Below are 22,322 nucleotides of genomic sequence, written 5' to 3'. Positions count from 1 at the left end.
GCCACACTGTTTCATAAACTGAGGGTAGAGAGAACAAAAAGGAAATTAAAAGCCCCAAACTAGAAGTCACAAGGAAACATGCTAAAATTCTAGACTCAGATTTGAAATCAAGTTGCTTCTCAAACTGACAACTCTATGCAGTGTATTCCAGGATAAACAGTTGCAGAAATTTATTTATTTCATCATGGGAAATAATGATCCCAAGCAAGGTAAAGCAGGTCTGTATGTGTGTGTATACATGTGTGTGTGTGTTTTGATTTTACTTAGTAGAGGTCATAACCATTTAGAGAAAAAATAAGAACTAAATATACAAATATTAAATACCTACATATCCATAAATAGAATTTCTAAACATTTTTATTTATGGAAAACATTGTGGGCAAACCACAGATTTTTAAAAAGGGTAATCTCTCCTTTGTGGCTCATATGGTTTGGCTGTGTCCCCACCCAAATCTCATCTTGAATTATGACTCCCACGATTCCCACATGTCATGGGAGGAGCCTGGTGGGAGGTGATTGACTTATGGGGGTTGGTCTTTCCTGCGCTGTTCTCGTGATAGTGAATGAGTCTCACGCTATCTGATGGTTTTAAAAACGGGAGTTTCTCTGCACAAGCTCTTTTTTTGCCTGCTGCCATCCACGTAAGTTGTGACTTGCTCCTCCTTGCCTTCTGCCATGATTGTGAGACCTCCCCAGCCATGTGGAACTGTAAGTCCAGTAACCCTCTGTCTTTTGTAAATTGCCCAGTGTCAGGTATGTCTTTATCAGCAGCATGAAAATGGACTAATACAGTGGCCATTTTCATTTGCTATTTTCATTAGTAAAATGTTCCCTTCATAAATCCAAAAAATCATTTCAATGTCATTGGCATTGTTAATAGGTAATGGCATCAATAGCTGACAACTCAACTTTTCTGTCCCTTGTTATAAAAAGCCTTAGCATTTGGAAAGATTTGCTGAATTTAAATTGATAAAAACTGTTTTTTGAATTACAGTCTGTACACAAAGATTTATAACTACAAGGAAAATGGTTAGTCAGGGTCAGACAGTATAGGACAGGCAGTCCCTGACTGTTCCCTGATCTGTTATTACAATTTCTTTAACAACCTCGAAATCTACCAAGGGCATCAGTGGAATATTTTACATAAGAGAGAAGTCTGCACCAGCAAAGAACATAAAAGGAGGAACAAGAACAAGTTGTAAAGAATATTAATGACTCTTCTTCCAAACAATCCCAATTTTTATGAAAATCAAATGAGTGATATAAAAAAACTCTATAAAACTATACAAAACCCGCAAGTAACAAATAAAACAGAAGGAAGGTGACATTTTGATCCTCTTAGACACAAGATACTTGCGTTTTACCTTTGAGTTACTGAGGAAACTACAGTGTAGGGACACAAGGGATCATTTATATGAGGTTCTATGCAATGGTTTTTCACGTCTTGCTCTTAGTGTGTGTTTCTATTCAGAGAACAGTTGGTCTCATGTGACATGCCACACTCTATGTACTACAACACTGTTTTCTATATCTTATAGCTCTGTTACAAGAGTTGTTACCCAGAAGATCAGGTAAGACTTTGCTGATCATGGCCAAGCTTTGAAATAAGTACAATAATCCACTTCCATTTCCCTTTCTGCCTTTATAACATTTAGCATAGAATCAAAGAAACTTAGGTATAAGTAACTTTTGAGATAACCTGTTTTAACTTTATGTTACAGATAAGAAAAGGCCCAAAGAGGTTAAGGAAACAGCTTAAGATTATCTATGATTTTAATACTGAAATATATATGCTTAAAATAGTCTTAAAAAGACAGGACAAAAGTGATTTCCTATGGGAAAAAGCAGGGTGATCCCCAAAATCTTCCGAATCTTTAATTTGTTTGAAAGTACTTGAGTCTGAGCTAAGTAAGCAAGACCCACTTAGGAAAATGTCCAGGTACTAAATCTTCAACTGAATTATATGCCAATAACATGGCTGCGAGAGCCAATGGAAGGTGCAAGTGAATACCCCACAACACTGATAAATGCATACTTATATCTCGTCTGAACACCTCCTTTCCCCCTTCTTTTCAGCATTACACATCCCTCATACCATTAGATGCTACAGCACATATGAGCTACCTGGACTGACAGGTGCAGGTCCATATATATTGAAGTGGCAAAAAAGAAAAAAAGAAACAAAACTCTATGAGCTTCTCAAATCAGCACAGTTTTCATGTTACACGTTTTAATTATGTCAATGTGTTGTTCCCATAAAACAGTTGGCTAATATGGAAATATATTTATTAGATATATGTTTATGTTGCTCTCTGGAGAAAGGACTTTCCATTCTATACACTGCCATTTTAAACGATTCCAAGACAAAAATAGTATCCAATGGCAGTTCAGTAAAGAGAGATATCATTCTTTGTACACTCAGAACCACCTTGGATGTCCACAGTGATATTCATGAATACACGGGGGAGAGGTAGAAGCTCTTCTTTACATAAGAAAATGGTCTAACACATGCAGAAAGAATGGTAGAATTAGGAAACCACTATTATGCAACCACCAATATAATAACTGAATTAGACACGGATCATCAATAAATGCTAAAACCATAGAGTGAAAGGTTAAGGAATGGATATTATAATATGTCAAAATATCCAAAAATTACTTTCTAATTACAAAGGGAAAAGGATATTTTACAAGGAAAGTATCTGGCAGACACCACCTTAACCTTCTTAGTGATACCAATAGGAACAAAATGTTATTTTGTCCCTCCACATTGTGATACAGTGGTAGGTACAGAGCATCATCTTATCGTCTTTTGGCCAAAAAATGTTAACATTAATTGAATCACAAGGGAACCATCAGAAAAGCCCAGAGTATGCGATATTCTTCAAGAAAACTGGCCTGAACTCTTAAAAAATGTCAACATCAGCCTGGCGTGGTGGCTCATACCTGTAACCCCAGTACTTTGGGAGGCTAAGGCAGGTGGATCGCCTGAGGTCAGGAGTTCAAGACCAGCCTGGCCAACATGGTGAAACTCCTTCTCTACTAAAAATACAAAAATTAGCTGGGTGTGGTGGTGCCTGCCTGTAATCACAGCTACTTGTGAGGCTGAGGTGGAGAGTCGCTTGAACTCGGGAGGCAGAGGTTGCAGTGAGCTGAGATCGCGCCACCGCACTCCAGCCTGGGTGACACAGTGAGACTCTGTCCCCCACTTAAAAAGTCAGTGTCATTAAAGGAAAAAAAAAATGCTGGGAGACTGTTCAAAACTAAATGAAGGTACAGAGACATGACAGACAAAAACCTTGACTAGATGCTGGAAGAAAACAGTGGCTATAAGGAATAATTCTGGGGCACTAGGGAAATTTCAGTGTGGACTGCATACCAGATGGTATTACTGGATTGCTGTTAAATTTGTGTGTAATGATAGCACTGCAGTTATGTTAGAGAATGTCCTTTAAGAAAATGGTGTATGGGGGGGGCGGGCGGAGCAAGATGGCCGAATAGGAACAGCTCCAGTCTCCAACTCCCAGCGCCAGCGACACAGAAGACCGGTGATTTCTGCCCCACACCTGGCCGGGAGGGTCCCACGCCCACGGAGACTCCCTCATTGCTAGCACAGCAGTCTGTGATCTACCAGCAAGGCAGCAGCGAGGCTGGGGGAGGGGCGCCCGCCATTGTTGAGGCTTAAGTAGGTAAACAAAGCCACTGGGAAGCTCCAACTGGGTGGAGCTCACAGCAGCTCAAGGAAACCTGCCTGTCTCTGTAGACTCCACCTCTGGGGACAGGGCAATAACAAATGCAGCCGAAACCTCTGCAGACGCCAACGACTCTGTCTGACAGCTTTGAAGAGAGCAGTGGATCTCCCAACACGGAGGTTGAGATCTGAGAAGGGACAGACTCCCTGCTCAAGTGGGTCCCTGACCCCTGAGTAGCCTAACTGGGAGACATCCCCCACTAGGGGCAGTCTGACACCCCACACCTCACAGGGTGGAGTACACCCCTGAGAGGAAGCTTCCAAAGCAAGAATCAGACAGGTACACTCGCTGTTCAGAAATATTCTATCTTCTGCAGCCTCTGCTGCTGATACCCAGGCAAAAAGGGTCTGGAGTGGACCTCAAGCAATCTCCAACAGACCTACAGCTGAGGGTCCTGACTGTTAGAAGGAAAACTATCAAACAGGAAGGACACCTACACCAAAACCCCATCAGTACATCACCATCATCAAAGACCAGAGGCAGATAAAACCACAAAGATGGGGAAAAAGCAGGGCAGAAAAGCTGGAAATTCAAAAAATAAGAGCGCATCTCCCCCGGCAAAGGAGCGCAGCTCATCGCCAGCAACGGATCAAAGCTGGACGGAGAATGACTTTGACGAGATGAGAGAAGAAGGCTTCAGTCCATCAAATTTCTCAGAGCTAAAGGAGGAATTACGTACCCAGCGCAAAGAAACTAAAAATCTTGAAAAAAAAGTGGAAGAATTGATGGCTAGAGTAATTAATGCAGAGAAGGTCCTAAACGAAATGAAAGAGATGAAAACCATGACACAAGAAATACGTGACAAATGCACAAGCTTCACTAACCGACTCGATCAACTGGAAGAAAGAGTATCTGCGATTGAGGATCAAATGAATGAAATGAAGCGAGAAGAGAAACCAAAAGAAAAAAGAAGAAAAAGAAATGAACAAAGCCTGCAAGAAGTATGGGATTATGTAAAAAGACCAAATCTACGTCTGATTGGGGTGCCTGAAAGTGAGGGGGAAAATGGAACCAAGTTGGAAAACACTCTTCAGGATATCATCCAGGAGAACTTCCCCAACCTAGTAGGGCAGGCCAACATTCAAATCCAGGAAATACAGAGAACGCCACAAAGATACTCATCGAGAAGAGCAACTCCAAGACACATAATTGCCAGATTCACCAAAGTTGAAATGAAGGAAAAAATCTTAAGGGCAGCCAGAGAGAAAGGTCGGGTTACCCACAAAGGGAAGCCCATCAGACTAACAGCAGATCTCTCGGCAGAAACTCTCCAAGCCAGAAGAGAGTGGGGGCCAATATTCAACATTCTTAAAGAAAAGAATTTTCAACCCAGAATTTCATATCCAGCCAAACTAAGTTTCATAAGTGAAGGAGAAATAAAATCCTTTACAGATAAGCAAATGCTTAGAGATTTTGTCACCACTAGGCCTGCCTTACAAGAGACCCTGAAGGAAGCACTAAACATGGAAAGGAACAACCGGTACCAGCCATTGCAAAAACATGCCAAAATGTAAAGACCATCGAGGCTAGGAAGAAACTGCATCAACTAACGAGCAAAATAACCAGTTAATATCATAATGGCAGGCTCAAGTTCACACATAACAATCTTAACCTTAAATGTAAATGGACTAAATGCTCCAATTAAAAGACACAGACTGGCAAACTGGATCAAGAGTCAAGACCCATCAGTCTGCTGTATTCAGGAGACCCATCTCACACGCAGAGACATACATAGGCTCAAAATAAAGGGATGGAGGAAGATTTACCAAGCAAATGGAGACCAAAAAAAAGCGGGGGTTGCAATACTAGTCTCTGATAAAACAGACTTTAAACCATCAAAGATCAAAAGAGACAAAGAAGGCCATTACATAATGGTAAAGGGATCAATTCAACAGGAAGAGCTAACTATCCTAAATATATATGCACCCAATACAGGAGCACCCAGATTCATCAAGCAAGTCCTTAGAGACTTACAAAGAGACTTAGACTCCCATACAATAATAATGGGAGACTTCAACACTCCACTGTCAACATTAGACAGATCAACGAGACAGAAAGTTAACAAGGATATCCAGGAATTGAACTCATCTCTGCAGCAAGCAGACCTAATAGACATCTATAGAACTCTCCACCCCAAATCAACAGAATATACATTCTTCTCAGCACCACATCGAACTTACTCCAAAATCGACCACGTAATTGGAAGTAAAGCACTCCTCAGCAAATGTACAAGAACAGAAATTATAACAAACTGTCTCTCAGACCACAGTGCAATCAAACTAGAACTCAGGACTAAGAAACTCAACCAAAACCGCTCAACTACATGGAAACTGAACAACCTGCTCCTGAATGACTACTGGGTACATAACGAAATGAAGGCAGAAATAAAGATGTTCTTTGAAACCAATGAGAACAAAGACACAACATACCAGAATCTCTGGGACACATTTAAAGCAGTGTGTAGAGGGAAATTTATAGCACTAAATGCCCACAAGAGAAAGCAGGAAAGATCTAAAATTGACACTCTAACATCGCAATTAAAAGAACTAGAGAAGCAAGAGCAAACACATTCGAAAGCTAGCAGAAGGCAAGAAATAACTAAGATCAGAGCAGAACTGAAGGAGATAGAGACACAAAAAACTCTCCAAAAAATCAATGAATCCAGGAGTTGGTTTTTTGAAAAGATCAACAAAATTGACAGACCACTAGCCAGACTAATAAAGAAGAAAAGAGAGAAGAATCAAATCGACGCAATTAAAAATGATAAAGGGGATATCACCACCGACCCCACAGAAATACAAACTACCATCAGAGAATACTATAAACACCTCTACGCAAATAAACTGGAAAATCTAGAAGAAATGGATAATTTCCTGGACACTTACACTCTTCCAAGACTAAACCAGGAAGAAGTTGAATCCCTGAATAGACCAATAGCAGGCTCTGAAATTGAGGCAATAATTAATAGCCTACCAACCAAAAAAAGTCCAGGACCAGATGGATTCACAGCTGAATTCTACCAGAGGTACAAGGAGGAGTTGGTACCATTCCTTCTGAAACTATTCCAATCAATAGAAAAAGAGGGAATCCTCCCTAACTCATTTTATGAGGCCAACATCATCCTGATACCAAAGCCTGGCAGAGACACAACAAAAAAAGAGAATTTTAGACCAATATCCCTGATGAACATCGATGCAAAAATCCTCAATAAAATACTGGCAAACCGGATTCAGCAACACATCAAAAAGCTTATCCACCATGATCAAGTGGGCTTCATCCCTGGGATGCAAGGCTGGTTCAACATTCGCAAATCAATAAACATAATCCAGCATATAAACAGAACCAAAGACAAGAACCACATGATTATCTCAATAGATGCAGAAAAGGCTTTTGACAAAATTCAACAGCCCTTCATGCTAAAAACGCTCAATAAATTCGGTATTGATGGAACATACCTCAAAATAATAAGAGCTATCTATGACAAACCCACAGCCAATATCATACTGAATGGGCAAAAACTGGAAAAATTCCCTTTGAAAACTGGCACAAGACAGGGATGCCCTCTCTCACCACTCCTATTCAACATAGTGTTGGAAGTTCTGGCTAGGGCAATTAGGCAAGAGAAAGAAATCAAGGGTATTCAGTTAGGAAAAGAAGAAGTCAAACTGTCCCTGTTTGCAGATGACATGATTGTATATTTAGAAAACCCCATTGTCTCAGCCCAAAATCTCCTTAAGCTGATAAGCAACTTCAGCAAAGTCTCAGGATACAAAATTAATGTGCAAAAATCACAAGCATTCTTATACACCAGTAACAGACAAACAGAGAGCCAAATCAGGAATGAACTTCCATTCACAATTGCTTCAAAGAGAATCAAATACCTAGGAATCCAACTTACAAGGGATGTAAAGGACCTCTTCAAGGAGAACTACAAACCACTGCTCAGTGAAATCAAAGAGGACACAAACAAATGGAAGAACATACCATGCTCATGGATAGGAAGAATCAATATCGTGAAAATGGCCATACTGCCCAAGGTAATTTATAGATTCAATGCCATCCCCATCAAGCTACCAATGAGTTTCTTCACAGAATTGAAAAAAACTGCTTTAAAGTTCATATGGAACCAAAAAAGAGCCCGCATCTCCAAGACAATCCTAAGTCAAAAGAACAAAGCTGGAGGCATCACGCTACCTGACTTCAAACTATACTACAAGGCTACAGTAACCAAAACAGCATGGTACTGGTACCAAAACAGAGATATAGACCAATGGAACAGAACAGAGTCCTCAGAAATAATACCACACATCTACAGCCATCTGATCTTTGACAAACCTGAGAGAAACAAGAAATGGGGAAAGGATTCCCTATTTAATAAATGGTGCTGGGAAAATTGGCTAGCCATAAGTAGAAAGCTGAAACTGGATCCTTTCCTTACTCCTTATACGAAAATTAATTCAAGATGGATTAGAGACTTAAATGTTAGACCTAGTACCATAAAAATCCTAGAGGAAAACCTAGGTAGTACCATTCAGGACATAGGCATGGGCAAAGACTTCATGTCTAAAACACCAAAAGCAACGGCAGCAAAAGCCAAAATTGACAAATGGGATCTCATTAAACTAAAGAGCTTCTGCACAGCAAAAGAAACTACCATCAGAGTGAACAGGCAACCTACAGAATGGGAGAAAATGTTTGCAATCTACTCATCTGACAAAGGGCTAATATCCAGAACCTACAAAGAACTCAAACAAATTTACAAGAAAAAAACAACCCCATCCAAAAGTGGGCAAAGGATATGAACAGACATTTCTCAAAAGAAGACATTCATACAGCCAACAGACACATGAAAAAATGCTCATCATCACTGGCCATCAGAGAAATCCAAATCAAACCACAATGAGATACCATCTCACACCAGTTAGAATGGCAATCATTAAAAAGTCAGGAAACAACAGGTGCTGGAGAGGATGTGGAGAAATAGGAACACTTTTACACTGTTGGTGGGATTGTAAACTAGTTCAACCATTATGGAAAACAGTATGGCGATTCCTCAAGGATCTAGAACTAGATGTACCATATGACCCAGCCATCCCATTACTGGGTATATACCCAAAGGATTATAAATTATGCTGCTATAAAGACACATACACACGTATGTTTATTGCAGCACTATTCACAATAGCAAAGACTTGGAATCAACCCAAATGTCCATCAGTGACAGATTGGATTAAGAAAATGTGGCACATATACACCATGGAATACTATGCAGCCATCAAAAAGGATGAGTTTGTGTCCTTTGTAGGGACATGGATGCAGCTGGAAACCATCATTCTTAGCAAACTATCACAAGAACAGAAAACCAAACACCGCATGTTCTCACTCATAGGTGGGAACTGAAGAATGAGATCACTTGGACTCAGGAAGGGGAACATCACACACAGGGGCCTATCATGGGGAGGGGGCAGGGGGGAGGGATTGCATTGGGAGTTATACCTGATGTAAATGACGAGTTGAGGGGTGCAGCACACCAACATGGCACAAGTATACATATGTAACAAACCTGCACGTTATGCACATGTACCCTACAACTTAAAGTATAATAATAATAAATAAATTAAAAAAAATAATCATTAGTAAAAGAAAAAAAAAAAAGAAAATGGTGTATGGGGAAGTGTTAAGGGTTTCATGTTGTGATGCTCCTTTACTTTTAAATGGCATGGGGGAAAATGTGTTTGTGTGTATATGTACACAGACAGACACATACATAAACAGAGCTGAGAGGGTAGAAGAGGTAAGTAGAGCAAAAAGCAACCATGGATTGTACAGATGTCTGATACAGATGAGTGTTCCTTAGACTATCCTTTCAATTCTTCTTTGTGCTTGAAACGTTTCCAAAATAAAACATTTGTTGGAAACCATTATTTCTCCCAAGTCACTCCTTCACGGGAAGGGGTTGTGGGCAAGGCAGGAGGGTGGGTAAGAGTGATTTTAGTAACTGTGAAAGGGACAGGGCAATGGTATTAATGTCAATAGTAATGAGTGTGAAAAGTTCCCCAGGATTCGTTTTCTCTAAAAATACAAACCTAACGCAAAATTGATTTCCTTCCTGTCCTTGTCATGGTTCTTAAAGCATCTCCTCATCTACTCTGCCTAGATGTGCTTTTCCTAGATCCCTAAATGTGAATCTCCAGCCATGAAAATGAGTTTAAGAGTCCCCACATGTACAGAATTTTTTCTTGTTTAAAGTAAGGATTGAGAGGTCAAGAGTTGTCTTTGTGCGACAAGAAGAAGCAAAAGGCTTCCCATAACTACCGTCTTGGGTAGAAATCGAGTATTTTATTTAAAGTTCTGAAGATAATGAGCAGGTAGGAGGCCAGCAGTCACTGCTCTAAATATTAATCAGGACTCTGAATCACCCATTAAAGATAAAATCAGCCCAAACAATAACACATGGTGATTATCCACTCTTCATTTCCATGTTCAAGGACAACTGTCCTGACCTCAGGCTCTCCACTCCACCTGACTAATAAACCAATTAACACCATGGCCCCAGGGAACATACGCACAATTTCAAATCTATGCAAATCCCTAAGTATACTCAACAGTATTATTTTATGCTACAGAGTTCTAATTTAACAGGAAAGTTAAATTAGAAAAGTTTCACATATACATGGTAAAGCACATATATCTGTCTATAGGTACCATGGAATATACTTTCCCAAGTGTGGTTCAGGACACATTATGTAAAAGAACAAGATATAAAGTTACCTCTTCCACCACTGCCTCCTACAATCCTTTAAAATCCAGTTCAGGAAAAGGCAAAATTAAAGGAACAGAAAACAGAGCTGTGGGACTTAGTGAGATTATAAGAAAGCATGGGGGAATTTTAGGGGGGAGGGGAGAGGAGGGGAGGGGAGAGGAGGGGAGGGAAGGGAAGGGGAGGGAAGGGGAGGGAAGGGGAGGGGAGGGGAGGGGAGGGGAGGGGAGGGAAGGGAAGGGGAGGGAAAAGAGAAAAGAAAGAAGAAAGAGAAAGAAAAGGAAAGGAAAGGAAGACAGGCAGGCAGGAAGGAAAAGACAGAGTGAGAGGAAGAAAGGAAGATTTGGTCATAACAATAAAGTGCTACTTTAGAAGGACGAAGATGGAAAACAAAATGACATATGCTTTTCCTTAGCAATAACTGTATGAATAAAACAGGTTTCAACTACAACACAAACATATCTTCAAATTTCTGGTGAAGAAACCATTACTCCACATAGAGAAGTTAATCAAACAAACCACTTAAACAGATCATCATAAAGCTTAACTCACGGTAGCTTATAATTTTTAAAAATAGCAATTGGAAATCAATATTAAACTTAAGACAATGCTGATAATACTCCGATAAGGGTCTTTTCTGAAAATTGCAGGAATTTTAACTAACTACTCATGAGCAGGCCTGGTAAGAGGTCGGTGATATCGCTCAGCTTTTCATGGCAGCCAGCTATCTCTGTGGAAGGCTGATTGGACTATTAGGGTCTACCTTAAATTCTGGGAAAGGCCACCTCTTTATAAATATCAAATTGTATTAACTCTTACTAATTACTTAGTTACTAGTGAGTATTCATCCGTCCAAAAGGGGTGTAAAAAGAATGTCTATGGAACCAAAGGGCCCACAGTCTGATTAATAAACAAAAAGCCAAAGGAAACCTAAGAGAAGTAGGGTTTTTAGGAGTTACTTTCAAGATGGAAAATGTATTAATAAAATGGAATTGGCCAGGTACGGTGGCTCACACCTGTAATCCCAGCACTTTGGGAGGCCAAGGTGGGCGGATCACAAGGTCAAGAGATCGAGACCATCCTGGCCAACATGGTGAAACCTCATCTCTATTAATAATACAAAAATTAGCTGGGCATGGTGGCATGCGCCTGTAGTCCCAGCTACTTGAGAGACTGAGGCAGAGAATCACTTGAATCTGGGAGGCGGAGGTTGCAGTGATCCAAGATGGCACCACTGAACTCCAGCCTGGCAATAGAGTGAGACTCTGTCTCAAAAAAAAAAAAAAAAAAAAAAGTAATCAATTGGCCCGGGGAATGCTGTCTAAATCTAACCAGCCAAAAGTCTCCTGATAACGACATTTTAACATTTGCAGAGAAACAGAATCTCTAGAGTCTCTAAAATGCAATCCACAGATGATGTTTTGTTATAGATAAAAGAAATTGTTAACATTGGCAGGATATTTTCATGCCACAATACACTTTAGATAATCATAGCTAACATTCACTGGGCACCTTCTATGTATCCACCACAGCTCTTAAGTACTTTGCTTCTATTGGTTCATTTAATCCTCACAATCATCTCCAAGAGTTCAGGGGCCAGGAAGGTTAAGAAATGTGTCCATAGTCACACAACCAGCGAATAGCAGAGCTGAGATTTGGACCCAGGCACAGTCTGGTTTCAAAGCCTATGCACTTAACCACTCTGCCAGCCACTACTCCAGGTATTCTGGAATGCTTTATCATTTATGTGTTAATGATCCTCCCACCTCAGTCTCCTGAGTACCTGGGACTACAGGGGCCCACCACCATGCATGGCAACAATAATACATTGTAGATTTCAAAATAACTAAAAGAGTGGAATTTGGAATGTTTCTAACACAGAGAAATACTTGTTCTCAACAGTTGAGACTGTAATTTATTCTCATTTTCATATCATTCTACATTATTACAACAACTGTGCATAGATGGTATTCATTTTTGTCATACGAATAGAGAAATTCAGAAGATAGATGGAAAAGCAACTTATTCATTTTGAATACTAAGTACAACAGGAGGCAGAAAACAGATGTAAAATAAAGATTTTGACACTCCAGCTTTCATAGGTGAAGCATATTGAATACAAAGTAGGTATACTTGACGCTATCTAAACAATAAAGTTCTTAACTTGTTTACAGAAGAAAATACTACAAAATCAAAATCACAAAAAGATATCTGCACTCTCATGTTCACTGCAGCATTGTTCACAATAGCCAAGATGCAGAATCAACCTAAGTGCTCATCAGTGGATGAATGCATAAAGAAAATGTGCTGTAAACACATAATGGAATATTATTCAGCCATAAAAAAGAATGAAATCCCATTATTTGCAGCAACATGTATGGAACCAGAAGACATTATGTTAAGTGAGATTAGCTACACACAGAAAGACAAGTATCCCATGTTCTTACTCATGTATGGTAACTAAAATAAATTGAACTCATGGAGGTAGAGTAAAATCATGACTACCAGAGTCTGGGAAAAGTAGTGAAGATTGGGAGATAAAGAAGGGATGGTTAATGGGTACAAAAATAATGGGTAAGAAGAAATATGATCTAGTGTTTGGTAGCACAGTAAAGTCACTATAGTAGTCAATATATTATCTTTTTACAGATAGGGTCTCACTATGCTGTCCATGTTGGAGTATAGTGGCTATTCACAGGTGCAATTGTTGTGCATTACAGCCTTGAACTCGTGGGCTCAAGTGATCCTCCCACCTTAGCCTCCTGAGGAGCTAGGGCTACAGGTGCATGCTACCATGCATGGCAACAATAATTTATTGTATATTTCAAAATAACTAAAAGAGTGGAATTGGAATGTTCCTAACAGAGAAATGATGAATGTTTGAGATGATGGACACCCCAATTACTCTGACTGTGTTACCCTACACACACTGTATGCTTGTATCAAAATGTCACACGTAACCCATAATTAAGTACTATTATGTGTCCATAATAGTTAAAAATAAAATATTTTAAGGCCGGGCGTGGTGGCTCAAGCCTGTAATCCCAGCACTTTGGGAGGCCGAGACGGGTGGATCACGAGGTCAGGAGATCGAGACCATCCTGGCTAACACGGTGAAACCCCATCTCTACTAAAAAATACAAAAAACTAGCCGGGCGAGGTGGCGGGCGCCTGTAGTCCCAGCTACTCAGGAGGCTGAGGCAGGAGAATGGCGTAAACCCGGGAGGTGGAGCTTGCAGTGAGCTGAGATCCGGCCACTGCACCCCAGCCTGGGCGACAGAGCAAGACTCCGTCTCAAAAAAAAAAAAAAAAAATTTTAAAACATACTTTTTTACCTGTTAAATGACTGGCAGTGCAGGTTTGTGAGATAGTTCTTTGCGCTATGATGTTACAATGGCTACGATGTCACAAAGTAATACGAATTTTTCAGTTCCATTGTAATCTCTTCTTAAACTGATCTTATGGGACCACCATAGTATATATGGCCTGTCATTGACCAAAACGTCATTCTTCACCACATGACTGTATAAAGTTTTCCCACCTAAAAGTGATACTTGGTTTTATTTGAAGATAGACTAAATAGCTATGTTGGGATTAGAGTATTTTCAATCAAGATGTGTGTGTGCACGTATGTGGTTTGGAGAAAGGGTGTTTATTATTTATCTATCTCATTCTATTACAATCTAAAATTCATACAAGGGATCGCATTAACACATTAACACCATGTTATTTCAATCTCGTCTCTGAACTGGTTGAAGCCATAACATGATATAATTGTATGATGTAGACTAGATTCCTTGTGACACTGTGGGCCTGTTTCCTCATCTGAAAAAGGAGACATGCAGATAATCCTCAAGGTTCCTTCAGGCAGTCTATGTGACTCACTGCCAGGGCAGGCTTGGCCTTACTAAGGTCATAAACATCAATCTAATCTCTCAACAGGGCTGTTTCCATGGAATATGAGATAGGAACAAGCTGGCAATATATTAATTACAGCTGTATCTCTAAAACAAACTCGTTGCAAAACTTTACTTCTATCACTACCAAAATGAGTCAGTTTCCCAGTAAATGTGTTGACTGCAATATGCTATTAATGTGGAAACATATCCTGTTGCCTCATTTAGTATCTACAAAGATACCACTGTCAAAGCCATAAATTTATAGTGAATATTCCTTTTTCATATCCATGGATGTGACTTCATTTCCTGGCTTAATGGATAATTCCTTGGAAGACCTATAGTGATTTTTAAATAAGCAGAATTTTTCACTTAGACCTGATGGGTGATTTCCTTTTCTAAGTGGCTAGTGGGGGCGGGGGATATGAGAAAACCTTTAATAAATAATCCAGAGAGTGTGGCACAGAAAAACTTCTTGCCAATACTGGGCCCTTGTCTGAATCAGAAGATTCAGTACCTTTCTAACTGTACCAACTTGAAAAAAAGTAAGGTTTCCAGTTGGCGACAAGAAATCAAAGGAAATGAAATCTGAGATGCAAGGAATGCATTTGTAGGATAAACAAGTACTTTGTTACCGTTTACCTCAGGCTGGTAGAAATAGTGGCCTTTGAGCACAAGCTTGCTGAAGGAGCCAGCCCAGCCCTATTCTCAAGGTCCTAGGCTTCAAACAAAGGGCAGAGGACATTTTCACTCCTGTTATCTTTCCCTACAGCAAACATTGTATTTTTATGCACGTTGCACGATGAAAGGCAAGGTGACCGCCAGTGCACCTGGCCAAGGAAAAGCATGCCAGGGCCAGGACGTGGATTCCTAAGTATTTACAATGGATCCATTCGACCTGACTGCAAATTGCTACAAAGCTGAGAGGCTCCCCAAATCTAAGTAATGTAAGCCTCACCATTCATACAGAATTTACTAGCATCTGATTAGAAATACTCAATTTGCCAATACTTCAAACTCATTCTTCCTCCCCCTCAAGGTCCCCTGTCTTGTTATACCTTTTCTTATTCTATCCAGGACTCAGGAAAAGTAGCTGTTGTTTGGCCTCGGGAAGCTGGAGAGCAGAAGTATCAGAAACTACATATTTGGGAATGAGGTGATAAATGTGGCGGTGGGCATACTGGACTAGGAATCAAACTCTTCCACCAGCTGAGGGACTTTAAGGGCACAGATAAATTATTCATCCACTTAAACAATAATAAAAGCAAAATCTCCAAAGCCTGACTATTCTGTTCCCCTCAAGGACTTGGTGAGGATTAAATGAGAGAATTCATGTGAACAAAGTTTTGTTAGGAGCAATGGTAACAATATTATTTATAAGCATAATAGGTACAAGTGGTAAGGAGAAGCTGTTTCATGATAGTGAAAGCAAACTATGGGTGGTTATGAAACCAGATTAGGAAAGGTCTGAGAGTTAAATAGAGAAATTAGGATTTGTTCAGTAGACAACACAAGGATACTGATATTTTCAAGGATGGCATCATATGGTGAATGCTTTTCTCTAAAACCAGTAATGAGGGCAATAAGACCAATGAAAAGGACTGGAGTGTGGAGTGGAGGCTTGCTAGGAAGCCAGTGCAATGATGAGAAGGCCTGGAAACAATGTAAGGATGGCAATGGAAAGCAATCAAACAAAACATGTTTCTTTCCCTAAAAAAAGAGGCAGCACTTTACTAATTTTTTTTTCTAATTATAAATGTTCAAAGAAGAAAACTCAGAAAATAAAAATAGTACAGAGAAAATCAAAAGCCACCTGTTACCACCATTCATATCTTGACTGATTTCCCCCCAGTCTCATAGAAAACATTTCAAGGTTGGATGCTGTGGCTCACACCTGTACTCCCAGCATTTTGGGAGGCTGAGGTGGGTGGACAGCTTGAGCACAAGATCTTGAGAGCAGCTTAGGCAACATGGCTAGAGACCCTGTCTACACACACACACACAGACCAAAAAATTGCCAGGCGTGGTGGTCCATGCCTGTAGTCCCAGCTACTCAGGAGGCTTAGCTGGGAGGATCACTTGAGCCCAGTGGTCAAGGCTGCAATGAGCCATGATTGTGCCACTGCACTCCAGCCTGGGTGATGAAGTTAAACCCCTTCTCAAAACAAAACAAAACAAAACACATTTCACATTTCAAAGAGCTTGGAGACTGACTGGCCAACCAGGAGGCATTCAATAAATATGCAAGGATGGATTGAATTCAAAGCTTTGATACTGAGAATACAGAGTTGTTATTACAGAGACAGAAATGTAACCAAACCAGAGACACGGGCTTAGGGGAGTAGGAGGTTATCCAGCACAAGGATGCAGAAGGCAGAAATGGAATAGGTTGGTCTCCTGATAAGGGGGGCAGCCCAGGCAAAGCAGAGCTTCTGTTTGGCCAGCCCTTATCCTGACAACCAAATTCAAGAGGGCCAGAGGCTGCAGTGAGGATGGTGGTGGCTTCCTGATGAGTCAGTACTCGGGGTGACAGAAAACAAAGGCTCCAGCGGGCCCGGAATAGAGCCTAGTTTACTTTGCAGCAGGGACCATCACTGAACCTTACCTTTAACCCAAGTCACAATACACACACATATGTTTATATATCCCTATATATGAACACGTGTGTGTGCTTCACTAGAACTGAAAAAGTAACTGAGACTTGACTAAAGGTGAAAAATGATTAGGACCTGTAATCCCAGCACTTTGGGAGGTGGATTGCTTGAGATCAGGAGTTCGAGCCCAGCCTGGCCAACATGGTGAAGCCCTGTTTCTATAAAAAATTAGCCAGGCATGGTGGCAGGTGCCCTGTAATCCCAGCTACTCAAGAGGCTGAGGCATGAGAATCGCTTGAACCAGGGAGGCAGAGGTTGCAGCGAGCCGAGATCACGCCATTGCACTCCAGCCTTGGTGACAGAGTGAGACTCTGTCTCAAAAAAAAAAAAAAAAACAAAAAACAAAAAAACCAAAAGATTAGGAAATAACTCATGTTTATGGCAAGTTGTTTTATAATTGGATTTTAAAAAATCAAAATGAATCTAGATTGCTTGTGGTCATTAATATTCATTGTATGAAAGTTACTTGTGTCTACATTTTGATGATTGATTGGATTGATCATCTATCTGCATTTTGGAAGGTTTGGGTATGAGGAAGAAAAGATATTTATTTCTCCACATGTATTTTACATTTACAGCTATTTGCCATAATTGTGGCAAAATAATTCAAACAGTATATCCCACTTTACATACGTGAACTTATTATGTGTGCATCCGGTAAATGTGTCCAACTAACTATTAAATAAATACTCAAACTGCTTTAAACACCTAAATATTCACAGTGTTTTGCCCAGGAAGCCTTCTATAGTTTCATCCTAGTCTGTGGTCAAAGACTTCAGATACAACCCAGTTAGCTCTACAGCTAGTTCTATTTTGTAAATCTCAGCCATTGTTAATAGAATTAGAATGGATCGAGAAACCCTACATAAGAAAAACAGCTCTTAGCACTTGAAAAAATAAATAAATAAATAAGAACACCGTGAATAATGTGATACTGAAAGTATCTTACTCCTTCAATACTGATAGCATTACAATTAGAACAACTTTTGAAGAAAGGACACAAAAAAGGTTTGTATTCTTTTGTCTGGCAATCACACGCCTGAGAATTAATCCTATAAAGAAAGCTTCAAAGATAAAAGCTAAATGATAAGGATGTTCATTGTAGCACTATTTACCTAATAAAAATTAGAGGCCAGGTGTGGTGGCTCACGCCTACAATCCGAGCACTTTGGGAGGCCGAGGCAGGTGGATCACCTGAGGTCAGGAGTTTGAGACCAGCCTGGCCAACCTGGTGAAACCCCGTCTCTACTAAAAATACAAAAATTAGCCGGGCGTGGTGGTGGGCACCTGCAATCCCAGCTACTCAGGAGGCTGAGGCAGGAGAATCACTTGAACCCGGGAGGTGGAGGTTGCAGCGAGCAGAGATCGCACCACTGCACTCCAGCCTGTGTGACAGAGCGAGACTCCATCTCAAAAAAGAAAAAAAAAAAAAAAAACAGAGAAAAAAAAAATTAGAGCAATGTGAATGTCTATCAGTGGAGTGCTCAGGCATTTGGGAAGAAGAGGGTGTTTCTGGGGCACTGACTATGACAGAGAAAAAGCAATGAGACAGGATAGGAAATAGAATGGACAAGAGTGTGTTCAGTTAGTGATGGACATTAGCAGAGTACACACTTCTAGACTTTGGAATAATAGGGGAATGTCAAAGCTACAAAGGACATTTTTTTAAAAAGGATAGCTGTGCTAACAATTTACCAACATCCATTGAAAGGAGGCTATAATGACAGAATTAGAGAAAGGACTCGGAGACTAAGAGACTCGTCTACAAAGGCCATTTTCTTATATACATAGGATTTCTGTGGCTAGAGACTTATTTCCTCCCTTGCTGAACTTCTTCCCTTCCAGCACCTCAGTAACTGTGGGGTCCCTGCTGCAGATGGAGATTTCTTTTCCTTCCTCAGCACTGTCTTCTTTCCCAAAACCTAGAGTTCCAGAAGCTGCTTACTATAGAGGTTACAAATATCCCAAATCCCACACCTACTGCCTACTGAAGAGCTAATATGAGAAACTGAAGCTCTGTGGGTTTTTAAATTAATTTCTAAAATATGAACGAATACATATGTTACCTAGAAGGTGAAAAACTTACAAATTGGAAGCAGCTCCGGACACTTGGCTCAATGTTACTGCCCCCAAAGGATGCAACTTCACCCAATTGTCTTGGAATTTGGATAGAATCATGCAGCAGGAGACCCAGCCTGCGCTGGTCACAAAATCCTGTTGAACTTGACACTTGCTTGAAAAGGTCTACAAAGGAAGAAGAAAATTGCAACAGTCAAAACACAGCACCCATGGATGCCAGCAGAAACTGACGTCCAACTCAATTCCAGTAGCAATTCTCAAGAGTAGCCAATATTTCCACAGAGTGGGGTTACTTCTAATTTGTGCTAATCTGGACATTTATTATTTTTATGAATCAAGTTAATGATCACTGTATATATATGAAGTGTGATAACTTTTACATAAACTATGTCACTGCAAGAAGCACAAGCTTACATGTACCCTTGACACTTAAATTTCTTCTAAGCCAGAACACAATCCTTGGGAATTACTATATATAGGATGTAACTACATCAAAAAATAAGTGTTTTAGCATTAAGAGACATATAACTGGCCCAAAACACCACCCTCTTTGGATACCAGAGATTCAAAAATGTACCACAATTGGGACTTCTTTATGGAGTCATAAGATCACTGAGCTTCCAGTCCATCATGTGTGTGTTCCCACAGGATACTGTGCATAGTTTGTTGTTGTTGTTGTTGTTGATGTTTGCGATGGAGTCTTGCTGTGTCACCCAGGCTGGAGTGCAGTGGCGCAATCTCTGCTCACCGCAACCTCTGCCTCCTGGGTTCAAGCCATTCTCCTGCCTCAGCCTCCTGAGTAGCTGGGATTACAGGCACATGCCATTACGCCCAGCTAATTTTTGTATTTTTAGTAGAGACGGGGTTTCACCATGTTGGCCAGGCCGGGGTTTCACCATGATGGCCAGGCTGGTCTTGAACTCCTGACCTCAAGTGATTCACCTACCTCGGCCTCCCTAAGTGCTGGAATTACAGGCGTGAGCTACTGCGCCTGGCTGCATATTTCTAATTAATAGCTCATATCACGTTATGCTGACATTGATTTAATATGTGTCTATCTTTTTTGGCAGGAGAATTATATCCCCTTGAGGGAAGGAACCATATCTTGGTCAGTTGTGTGCCAGAAGTATCTAGAGTAGACTAGCAGTACCCGGTGGAGAGTAGGTGCCCAATATATGTAACAGAATGAATGAACATACCGAATGCTTGCAATGTTATGTTTTGTTCTCAGATATAAAAATTTAATCATACCTTATATTCACCTAGAAGTTGCCCCTTCAAAAAAAGTAAATCCAAGAAAGCTTTCTGTACCCATAAGCACACTTTAAACTCTAGGAAATTAAATGCTTTAACAAGATACCTAAGATGACATTAAAAATTGAGATTGTACGAACAGCTTTTTATCTTCTCTCCGATACACATACCTAGATGTTTATGTTCAAAGTTATGAGTTATTTTCAAACATCTCATTTTGAATTTAATATTTTTGTTTCACCAACCCAAAACCATGTTCCTTCTTAGTAGTTATTTGAAACACCAGCTCAAAGCTTCCTCAATTATTCACTTTAATATTATATTTACAATGTGCTGTTACTATACCATATATACAGTAGATTAAAACCTAATCTATAATAAGTAACTACAATGTTTAAAGGAGAAAAGCACACAGATATCCCATCTTATCCAAAATACATTTTAGCATGGTTAATAAAAGCTGTTCAGTTATTTTTCTTTGGTTCTCAGGATGAGAAAACTCAAGCGGATACTACATAAAAGTGAGAGTCAAAATGGTTTGTGTATTTTGTGGCTTACTCCTGAAGGAGAAATGATCAGGAGGACACAGAGTGGCTTTTATCTCCTGCCTGTCCTGAAGCTCAGCACATCTCCTCACATGTGTGGCTAGGCCTTAGGGGAAGAGAGAAAAGACCAGCTAGGCCGGGTTTGTTTAATATTCCTACTGGAAAGATTGCTTATAAGTATTTCAAGGCGAAAACCAAGTGCAGCCTTTCACAATAGGAATGGATGGTCACTTGGTCATCTGAACCATCACTCCTCTAGCATTTGCTTTTAATTTGGTTTTAAAATTTTTAAGCAGAAGAACCCAATGCGTAATCAAAAGGAAATTCTGTAGGGTGGTACGTATCTACCCTTTAAGAAACAGCAAGCTATCTGTCTCCCAAATAATAAAATGTTAGTCATGTCACGGAATTGAATGTATCAGTACAACTTGCAGTAAGATGATTATAAAATAAACAATGTTTCTTGAACATGAATGTCACATAGTATTCTTTAAATAAGAATCCAAAGACTAGACAAGTGCAGGGATTAAATCTTCACACTTATTTTTCCGACTTATAGAAAGAGGTTAGAAAATCAGACTTTATCCCCTAGGAACATGTGTTTTATTCAGACACAGTCAGTGTAATGTAAAATAATACTTGGACTGGAAACGCTAATCCTCATTCTCTATTTAAATGCCTGCAATTTAATGTTTGACAAGGAATGGCACAAACCAAATTTTATGACACTCTAAAAGCAGTTCTACATCTTACATGAGGAACCTGCTGTCAAATAAGAACAGTCTGTCATGTCCCATCTAGAACTAGGGTAATTAGCCAACATTAATAAAAGAATACAGCGTTAGTATACACGACTTACATCTGTACTTGTCTTCCAAATGTGCTTTGCACAGGGAAATGATGCCAGTTTTAAAAGACAGGACACGGATCCTCCCTGTTCGTCCCCTATTATGAAGAATCAAACCAGAAAACAATTACTGACACTTTCCTAGAGGGTAAACACTTCCACTTAAGCATAAAGCCTTGAAAAGGAAAAATAAAAGAGTAAAGTGGTGTGAACTCTATTGACCGCTGTTTTATTAAGATTGTTTTGAACTTTTCCAAATGTATTATCTCTTTGACTGATGACCTACAATACAATGGAAATTCAACCAACTTGACCACTGAATGTTTACCAAGTTTCAATTCCTAAAAACTCGTATTTGAACTGCAAAAGTTCTACATAAATTAAGAAAAAAAATTCTATTCACCTATGGAAAGCCACCTTGGTTTAAGTTGGTAAGCAGAAGAATTACTACTCTTCACCAATCTACTTTGGTTATTAAAGCAAATTACCCACTTTGGTCACTGAAGCCAAAAAAATTACCGGCAACTAACTGCTC

The 22,322-nt window shown here is 39.9% G+C and overlaps 1 protein-coding gene across 17 annotated transcripts in view; it reads right to left on the bottom strand.

Moving 5' to 3' along the window:
* The window catches only part of LOC105490348 (dystrophin), a 2,266,916-nt gene that overhangs the window by 71,198 nt on the left and 2,173,396 nt on the right, over positions 1 to 22,322 (bottom strand). For all 17 annotated transcript variants that reach the window (XM_071089080.1, XM_071089088.1, XM_071089087.1 and 14 more), the window contains 2 exons: positions 21,800 to 21,885; positions 19,149 to 19,306 (listed from right to left, as the gene is read on the bottom strand). In XM_071089080.1, coding sequence (XP_070945181.1) covers positions 19,149 to 19,306; positions 21,800 to 21,885 — 244 coding nt within the window. The remainder of the gene's footprint in view (positions 1 to 19,148; positions 19,307 to 21,799; positions 21,886 to 22,322) is intronic.

This window comes from Macaca nemestrina, chromosome X, assembly GCF_043159975.1.
Source record: "Macaca nemestrina isolate mMacNem1 chromosome X, mMacNem.hap1, whole genome shotgun sequence".
In the NCBI taxonomy this organism is placed as follows: Eukaryota; Metazoa; Chordata; class Mammalia; order Primates; family Cercopithecidae; genus Macaca; species Macaca nemestrina.
This window is presented reverse-complemented; position numbering and strand designations above follow the sequence as displayed.